The sequence below is a fragment of the Physcomitrium patens genome, chromosome 11, assembly GCF_059467195.1.
Source record: "Physcomitrium patens ecotype Gransden chromosome 11, ASM5946719v1, whole genome shotgun sequence".
Taxonomy (NCBI): domain Eukaryota; kingdom Viridiplantae; phylum Streptophyta; class Bryopsida; order Funariales; family Funariaceae; genus Physcomitrium; species Physcomitrium patens.
The window spans coordinates 10,916,842-10,926,640 of NC_143420.1; the positions used below are offsets into that span (position 1 = coordinate 10,916,842).

The 9,799-nt window shown below is 33.2% G+C and overlaps 1 protein-coding gene across 1 annotated transcript; it reads left to right on the top strand.

Moving 5' to 3' along the window:
• The first annotated feature begins 1,288 nt into the window (after positions 1-1,288).
• On the top strand, positions 1,289-4,031 carry LOC141045903 (uncharacterized). Its single transcript, XM_073537088.2, has 2 exons — positions 1,289-1,616; positions 1,729-4,031. Exon 2 carries the CDS (start codon positions 1,734-1,736, stop codon positions 2,043-2,045), a length of 312 nt encoding a protein of 103 aa, XP_073393189.1. The 5' UTR covers positions 1,289-1,616; positions 1,729-1,733; the 3' UTR covers positions 2,046-4,031.
• The last annotated feature ends 5,768 nt before the right edge of the window (positions 4,032-9,799 follow it).

Sequence of the window (9,799 nt, forward strand, 5' to 3'; positions counted from 1 at the left end):
TATTTTTTTTAAATCAAAATTTTGTTACTTTCTTTCTTCCATATGTTTGAGCTATGGACCCATCAGTAATTTATTCTGATTTCGACATTTCAAAGTTTATCAAAGTGTCTTTATAATAGAAGATAACTTAAAATCTTTGGTGTCTATTATACTAAAAACAAAAAAGTAAATGTACTTCTTTAAAAAGAAGTATTATTTTTTATTATTAAGATTTTAAATGCTCCATAAAAACTGTTTTGCTCTGGATTAAGCCCTTTAAATTATTTTATATGAACATTCTTTCAATACTAATAATTCATATTGTTAATTTTTTAAATTACAACTCTGTTGAATAGAATTGAAACCATTTTTTTGTAAAATTAATACCTAAAATAATTATATAATACTATTTGATATTATAGTTTGATAATTATTGAATATTGTTTTGTATGAATACCTTGGAACATTGATTTAATTTTTTAAAATCTTCTCAAAAGACCAACTTACATGTATTTTTATCTTTTGTAGAACATACATCATGTATATTAATAAGGATGTTGATGGAATTTGTACGATTTTTCATCCTTTAAAAGGATACTGATTTTAGGTTGTGGCATAGACTTTGTTTATTGGATCAACTATATTAAATTATCGTTATTGTTTTCTTGCAATGTTATCATGAGAGATTATATTACCAATATTTAGTTATGACAAAAAAATTGGAAATTGAAGATGGTATCAGAAAAACAATAAATCAAAGGAAAATAACACAATATGTAATGTATTAATGGACTTTAAAGGAAAAAGGTCAAACTTCCAGAAGAAGCTTGTTGAAAATTTTGAACACACTTTAGAGGGGTTGTGGAGATATCAGCAGGATTATAAAGTTTCTAAGAAAACAGAGGGTTGTAAAAGAACTATATGTAAATTTGTGCTAATTAATTATTCGAATGTTTGGTTACTTTGATTCTAGTTTCATGGTTTAGAGTTTTAAAAGGAATAATTTGATTTTATCAAAATTGAAATATGATTTTTTTACTCAAAATGCAAATTGTTGAACCATTAATATCCACCATGTCTTAAACTGTATTTTATCCTAAAATATTGAGTTTTTAAATCTTGAATTGCAACTCCTCCCATAAAAATGAACACACTTCAAGTCATATTAAATGCTGCAAGCATTGTGATATCTAACAAAGACTTTAAACCTGCAACAGGACAAAAGCAGAGGAGACACTCAAAACAGCGAGTAATGCAAATCTGACACAAGCAACAATAAACACACACACACACACACATACAAAAAGCCAAGCATTGAATGTCCCAGGTGAAGGAGCAGTTACCAGAGTGGCAAGCAAGCAGTGCCATGCGGAGGGAGACCAGGACCAGGTGGGTGGGCTAGACTAAGACCAAGGCAAGGTAAGGCAAGGCAATCCTGAAAACGAGAGCCAAGCGTCCAGACGAAGTGGGGGCGGGTGCAGGAGGAGTGGGGGTAGTAGGGCCAGCGGCGAGGATGCGTCGTAGGCATAGAGCCCAGCACGCACGCAGTTCCTTGCAGCAGCAATGGCGGGAGACTTATTTACTGGGGGCGTGCTGGAGCACGGTGCCCTGGTGAAGGCTATTGGGTACAATAACAAGTAAGTTATGCGCTAGCTCTCATCAGTATGCCGTGCTGTTGACGATCCTGGAGAAAAGAAAGATTGGATACTACCATGTCAATATCATGCTGAAGGCGTGCCCACCTTGCAGTCGCGATGCACTGGCCGTGTGATCAATTACTGGAAGTGAATTCTTCCACCGGTTCCGTTCCCGAGATTCTTGCTGGCTTCCTGCTTCCGAGAGAGCGCCAACCCCACTTTTGCATCAATCAGGACAGCAGTGAGGACGTCGACTTGGCTGCTGATGAAGAAGCTGGCAAAAAAGCTGGCAAACTTTTTCCACACAAAAGTGGTCTGATTCCGTGTTGCGCACATTACCTGTGGCCTTTGTTAGTATCTGGTTTTGATTGGACGCCATTTGTAACCTCACAGATTTCTGTGTTCGGTGCGGATCACGATGAGGTTTAAACTTTACTACTTGTTACTACTTAGAATTGTCTGAGGTGGACCCCGCGGCTTCAGGTCTCGATATATACCTCCGCTGGTGGTTCGAAACCTGAAGATGTGTGTCCTCCTCTTGGGTTTTATTGAAGCTGTTTCTCGCGCCAAGTTAGGTTTCCCTGCGCGTGTCCCTCACGGACTGCCTCAGTGTGTCTTACCAGTGGACTCCAGTACTTGCATCCCTGTTTGTTACTCTTCTGAGTGCTCGCTCGCAGTCATGTGTGCTATTACGAAGCATTTGCTCTTAGTCGGCCGTGTAGTTGGACGTCTATCTGTCCCTAGAATTGGTGACCAGATCGATGAATGGTCTGGCGTACTACTGTAGAGTTTGTGCTTATGAATAGTCGTGTGTCGTACGCTGCCAATCCCTCTTGTTTCCTTCAAAAATAACAACTGATGGATTGAGTTTTAGTTTTCCGGAAGTGATCATACTGCATCAGTTTTCTAGAAGTCTTCGAATTGGTTTCTTGGAGAATTATCGGGATGATTTTGAGTTTCTGAATGAGAGACGCTAGTCTTCTGCAATTGCTGCACTTCGGAGCCATCATTATTACCAGATTTCCGGGCTTCTAACTACATTAGAAGTCTTGATTTTCCATCGTCCTGCATATCGGCGAGGCTACACTTCCTATGCACCATCATGGCGAAGCATTGTTTAAATACCTTTGATGTCTTCTTTAATCTCTCATCTATTGGTGAAGTTGAATGAATCATTTCCATCCTGGCGAAATCGACGCACGTTTGCTTTTTACGCACATAAAGGAGTTGCTGCTTACGTCTTGTGGTCATCGGTCTGTACTTTTCCAATGAATCAACTTGTGTGTACAGATCGACGTAATTACCATCCGTGTCCGATAACTCCCACTTCCACATCGTATGCGATATAGATCCGCCATTTGGACATCAAGCTGCTGGGAGATACAATTACGAAGCTCAGGAGGGATAGCGCCCAGCCCTGCTTTTACTGTTCAATCAGTTAGAGTGCTTCTGATAGTAAGATGCAGATGCATGACGCTATCCATTCTGAGCTTTGCAACTGTGTCCCCCTAATTTGGGCAACCGGATCGGTTAGCTGGTTAGTGGACTTGTAGTTCATCTATGTACTTTTCCTTTCTTCCCTTTAGTCGTGAATCTATCAACCTGTCCATCCACTCAATGCACACCACCAAGCCCCTCAACTTGATCTAGCAATATTCCCGAGCTGATCTATGGTAACATATGATCACGTTCGTTTTGATCTAATCGGACGGACCAATTTTTTGCAGGATATTTTTGTATCTAAGCAGGACTTAACTAAGTATTGATGCACCTGAAGTTTTTAGACTAAATATGTATGCTGCTGATTTTAGCTAGTCACGTTTGCTCTTGCAACTTGTGTTTGACAATTATGACTCAGAACTGAACCTCAATGTAATATATACATGCTGATGCTGCTGAGATTACGTATGGCTGTTCGTGCTAGCAACTATCAGAATCGGTCAGTCATGTGGAGCTACTTGCCACATTTATTTCATTTTTGACATGTATATTAGAATGGAGACTCCTTGACGAGACATTTTTTTTGATAGGGTTCAATGCTTAATATTATGGCGATTGATGCATTCAAGTTAGAATGAAAGTTTGAGCATATGTTCGAATCCATGTTGCTACCAGACAGGTTAATATATTAATGTTTAGATGGCAAACTGTTTCTGGACACTTGAAGCTAACCCATGACGTGTTTGACAATCCGAAATCTTACAGCACAAAAAATATAGTGTTCCGAATCCAACTTTTCTAGTATCTGATCACTGATGACATTTATTATGGCACTTCATCGATCAAGCTTCGATTTTGGTGAAGACCAAAATCTTATTCCTATCATTCCCTTAAAGATAGTCAGGTTCCTTTTGAAGTTAATCTTAGTGCGTTGCAAGATTGCTAATAAAAGTCCGTTCTATTCTTGATCCAAAAGCTGTAAAGTGCGTGTCCATGTTTCTGACATTGTGAAAGTGGACGAATGTCGGAATATATTGAGAATATATACTATTGACTTTGCTTACATGTTTGTACAATATCATGTACGTATATACAATAATCTACATCTTTCTTTAAGCCGCTCGGGTTAGGAGTGAAGAAACCTATCTATCAACTTACAGTAGACTCTGAACCTAATCTCTCAACATGCATCTCATCAAGAATTTAAACTATAGTCTCGTCAGAGGTAATAACAGCGGACGCGGCAATTTCTATCCGAATTTAAGGTTAAAAAGATCTGCTTTCATCATGGGAATCATCACAATTTAACAGAGTAGCAGCCATACCTCGTACTAGCATATTGTTTACCTCGAGTACATGCAAGAATTATACTGTCCTTGCATGTACTCAAATCATAATGAAAGTATGTTTCAAACAACCCATACTTCATCTTGACTCAGAGCTTGTGCAATTGACTGAAAAGGTTACGCTTATTCGTTTCTCACAAAAACTGCTTCGAACATTTACATTCGTGGTGACGGAATAATTTACATGAACAACCACCAATTACGGGAAGAATGACGACTACGAGACATCTTACTTAAATCCCGTCGTCACTTATCATGTCCAATCTAGTATTATTGGTTTCCTGTGGGTTTGCTTTCCAAACTTCTGTACACTGTGCCAACCCTTGGATTCTTTTTTGATGTGCATATATTATTGACACTGTACTTGTTCCCTTCCACGATGCCCAAAGTCTACTATGGGCTTCGTGTACATTTATTTTAGATTCATTAATATTCTCTCTTCTAGTACTCTATTTTTCCACGTTGGATTCAGTGTTGTACTTGATTTAGTAAAAAATGGGGCTCACGCTGAATTTCAAATTTTTTAAGATCACTGCCAAACAATTCGGGAGCAGTACCATTCAGTCATGCCAGCATTTGTTACTTCCTCAACCGAGTGAAACGGTGGCTGGTCAGCATTTCTCTGCAGTGTATTGTAACGTACTCTGACCACGTATCATGTTTCATGCAATCTTCCTACTCTTCGTACCCCTTAGTCTTCCCAACCACTTGACAGAGGCAGATCATGTGAGAAGAATCTGATGCGCAGATTGAGTTATGTCTGATTATATATACTCGGAGACAATGATAATTTTAGCAATGTCCTTGTACATTTGATGACATGTGAGTTGCGAAGAAACAGTCTGTGAAACCCGAATCAGCGACAGTCGAGGTGAAGGGAGGATGCAGCCTGCAAATGGAAGTTGAAGAGTCACTTAACTTCGTAACAACCGGACAATTGACCTAAATTTCGATCCCCTCCAACTCTTCGCCTTTCGAGACACCAGGTAGCTCATTCCAGGGTTGAATTCTTCCTTACCTGGCTGATCAAGTCACCTTTTCAAGCAGATCTGGTACAACCTGCACTGCTCTTACATCTAACGCTACGAACACATATTAAACTACATGTTTGTATGCAAATCTCGACTTTCATGCGTTGCGAGTTAATGGAGGAGCTTGATCGGTTCAACTTGGTCTCTGCTGCTCTGTTGTCGTCAGTTACGCATGACGGTACACTGAGAGACATCGCTCGTGTCCTCCGTGCAACGTGGACTACGCACTCAGACCGCCGCCCTCATGGGGGAAGACATCTTCCGTCCACTTCTTTCGAGCATCCAGAATACGACCAGCAGGTCCATATGTCTGCGTTTGTCTACCAGTATGTGCTTGATAAGTTAAACCCCTCTCTGTAGTAGTGTTTCACGCGGGTTCAGTGACGTGGATCCACGGTAGCATCTACACAGCAATCCATCAAACGTGCAGTAGACGATTTGAAAACGATGCGTAAGCGCAATATCATCCTCAGTCTCATGGGTGGTAAAACATTCCCTCTTGCAAAAATTCGGAGGATGTTTGGTAATCTATCCGATCAACTAGCATACCTAGTTGGCAATCAAATGGGACCTCCAAAAGAAAGTTGGTCCCAGCCGACAGTTGTCGACGCCGTCTTGGAGGCTCTTTCCTTCGAAATAGGCTTTTTCTTGTAGCAATGTGACGGATCTCGTAGTCTACCGATTGCTTAATAGTAGCAACAATACTTGTTTGTTTTTGGAAAAATAACTCACTACACGTTTAAGGTATCGTGCTTTCTGTTTCTTAAAAAAGGAAATAAAATATTTGAAGAATGTACTTGCCTATGTGTATGTGAATATATATATATATATATATATATATGGATAATACTCAAAACACATTTTGTTTTCAGTTAAAAGTAATCTTCTAATATTTTATCTAATCAATTGAATGTTGTTCTAATTCATGGTAGTGCTTTGATTTTTATTTCTTTTATCTAATCAAACACTTCAAAATCCTCTTGTTGTCTTAAATTTATTCAAAGACTATACTATTATCTTAAACTTAATCATAAACTAAACATATTATAATAAACTTGAATAAAAACCTATCATTTTCTACTATACAAAAGATAATTAGTAAAACATTCAATCTAAAATTTAGGTGATTTTTTTTTGTAATTATAAGATATAAAAAGTATATTATAAATAAAAAGCATATATATAAATTTTTAATTTTAAAAAATAATATTTTATGTTTTTTTACTTTTAGTATATAGAGAGTTTTATAAAGCTTATGAATTACACTTCAATTATATTTAAATATAAATGTGTATCATAAAAAATATTTATATAGATTGTAAATTTCAAAATATAAATGAAATTATAAAAACTTTCATAGAAGTGCATATATGTAATTGCTTCAAATATGAATATTGATATCAATAGTTAAGAAGATAAAAGCAATTAAATAGAAGTACAATAAAATAAATTAATTTGATAATATCTTAGTAAGAAGTTTCTTAGAAGTTCTATTAATGTAGATTTGAATTTACAAGTATTTGTAGGTGATTGATATGTTAAAAACTTTGTTTACAAGCTAACTACATATTATTCATATTGGTCACTTGTGGTACAAGTTGACGACCTGGCATACATGTTAGAAACTTATTTTGTAAATTAGACATGAGTTGGATGACTTCCAAAAAATTACTACATAGCTCCTTAGTTAAATAATATATGTGGAGGCAAGAGTAAAATCTTCTTTATTCTTATAAATGCCTTTCTTATTTCTAGTCTAGTTTCAAGAATATCTAGTCTTCTTATCTTCTGCATTAAAAATTTTCATAATATGCAAAGGCAAGATTACTTCAAATATTGTGGCATTGAGGCCAAAACACTGAAAAGATACACAAGTTTGTTTCTATATTGATTAGTTTTTCCATGTTAACTAGGATTTAATGTTTCTTTTTTAATTGAAGTGAGGTGTTTAATTAAAAAAGATATTGGATGTTATTTCTTTTTGTTTACAATTACATTATGGAAGTATTTATTAATCCAACATTTATTTTTCAACAACATTTAATTTTCTTTATTGTAGCATTCTATAAGATTTTAAATATGCTAATTTCTAATTCCAAGGACTTATAAATATAATTATTACTTCTCTTGTATTGCACCTTTACAAATCTGGTTCTAATATTAGAGACTCACTTCACTAACTATTATCAATAAATACTTCTATTTTATCCATATTTTATTTAGAGGGATAATCTTGATTTATTCTTGATATTCCTTACTTAGATCCTAAATTTTAGTTATAAGCAAATCACTCCATAATTGCTATTTTCTTCTACTTTTGTTTAACTTGGTTATCTCTCAAACTTCTTCTTTGCCTTGATAGATAGATGTTAGGATACCTTTACAAGTCCAAAATGAATATATATATATATATATATATATATATATTTGGAATAATTTATGTAATGTATCTAAATCTAATCCTAATATTACAACAATAATATTACTCAAAGTTTTGATTTTTTACTTACATTTTGAAATCAATTTAAAGTATCAATACAAAGATCCTATCATGATTTTATCAACTCTTTGCAATTACTTTCCAATTACATAGTAGTACTATGTTGGCTGAACTACCTACTCATTTCTCAAAACTTTATATCTTAACTGTTCCTTACCTTTATTCATTCTTTGGAAGCTACTTAAAATTTTACATATAGTATAATCTTCAATCACCTTCTATCCATTGATGGTCACAAGATCTATACAATTATTATCAATTTATAATAATAAATATTTCTTATTTCTCATAAAATTTCTTATCTCTAGTATTTCTAATTTTAGATACCTTTAAAAATACACTAAAGACTTAATTTAAAGACTTCCTTGATTGTACCTACTACCCAATTGCATTGTTATAACTTCTTATTTCAACCACTTCAAAAGGTCTCTATTAGCAATTTTATGTTAAATAAAGATTATTTTAAAATATACTAAATATTTAATTATAGAAGGATTAGATCTTATTTAGAAGTTAGATTTAAAATTCAAAAAAATTAATTTATAAGGTATTTAGAAACACCGTGATAATCTTAAATAACCTACATAAATTTATTAAACTATATTCAAATAAATCTTAAATAATTTTAATAAAAAATCTTAATTAAATATTTTTAAAAAATAACTAATTTTAAAGAAATAAAAAATAATATCTAAAGAAATCACAAAAGCTTAGAAAAATCATAAGAAATCCTAAAGAAACCACAAGAAATCCTAAAAAATCTTAATCAATTTTTAAATAAATACCATAATAAATTTTAAACCTCAATAAGTTTTATACTAATTGTTGACCATAACTCAAAACTTTCACACATCTCAATCAACTAGTTAGAAACAAACCTACAAAATGTCAAGAAAATCTAACTCACAAATTAAGAGAATTAGCTCAAAAACTACTTAAGCATCAATCATCTTCCTTCTCTAATCTTAATACAAATCTTTCAGCTAAAATATCTCTCTTGAACCATTAACTTATTCCATAAATTAACAAAAATATAAATAAATTATTCAATTATTACTAAAAAAAACCTTTAAAAAAATCTAATTCAATTAATAGATTACTTAAAATTTAAAAAACCTTCACTAATCTTTAAAATCTATTTTCTAAAAACTTAGCTCATTTAAATCATGATTAATTTTGATTTGACCATCTAATTGAATTTAAATTCATAACTAAATTAATAACCTTATAAATCTCATCCACATATTTACTACAAAACTTATATATTTTACCAAAAAATAACCTTGTACTATTTATGCCATTTATATGTACTTTATTGAATTTAGTACACAAAAATTTGAGCTTCTATATTATCTAATAATTTCTATTTGATGACAAAATATTAAACTTATTGAAGATTGAAGAATACTATATATCTCATCACTTTTCAAGAATCCTGTCATTTATCATAGTACAATTGTTACATTTCATTACTCTCTAAGATTATACTTGTTTCAACTCAATGATGTCATTTCATTTCTTTGACATATTGAGTATATTGTCATTCCTTTCATCTCTTTAAAATACACAAGTTCTATCTACTCTTTATCATGTCTAATTAAAAAAGATGAAGATGAATAATGAATGAAAAATAATATTGAATGTTGACCTTTCATACTAACCTATAGATCTTAACTACACTATTATAAATCCACAAAATCTAAATTTATCAAGATCTTATACCTTTGTATTTATATTTATATTTTCTACATAAACTACAAAAACTTCTATGTTGTCAATTAAAGTTATTAACAACTACAAACTTCTAATCTAATATTTTTATTATCATAAATATTAATTACGATTTTGTTGATTTCTAAATTATAT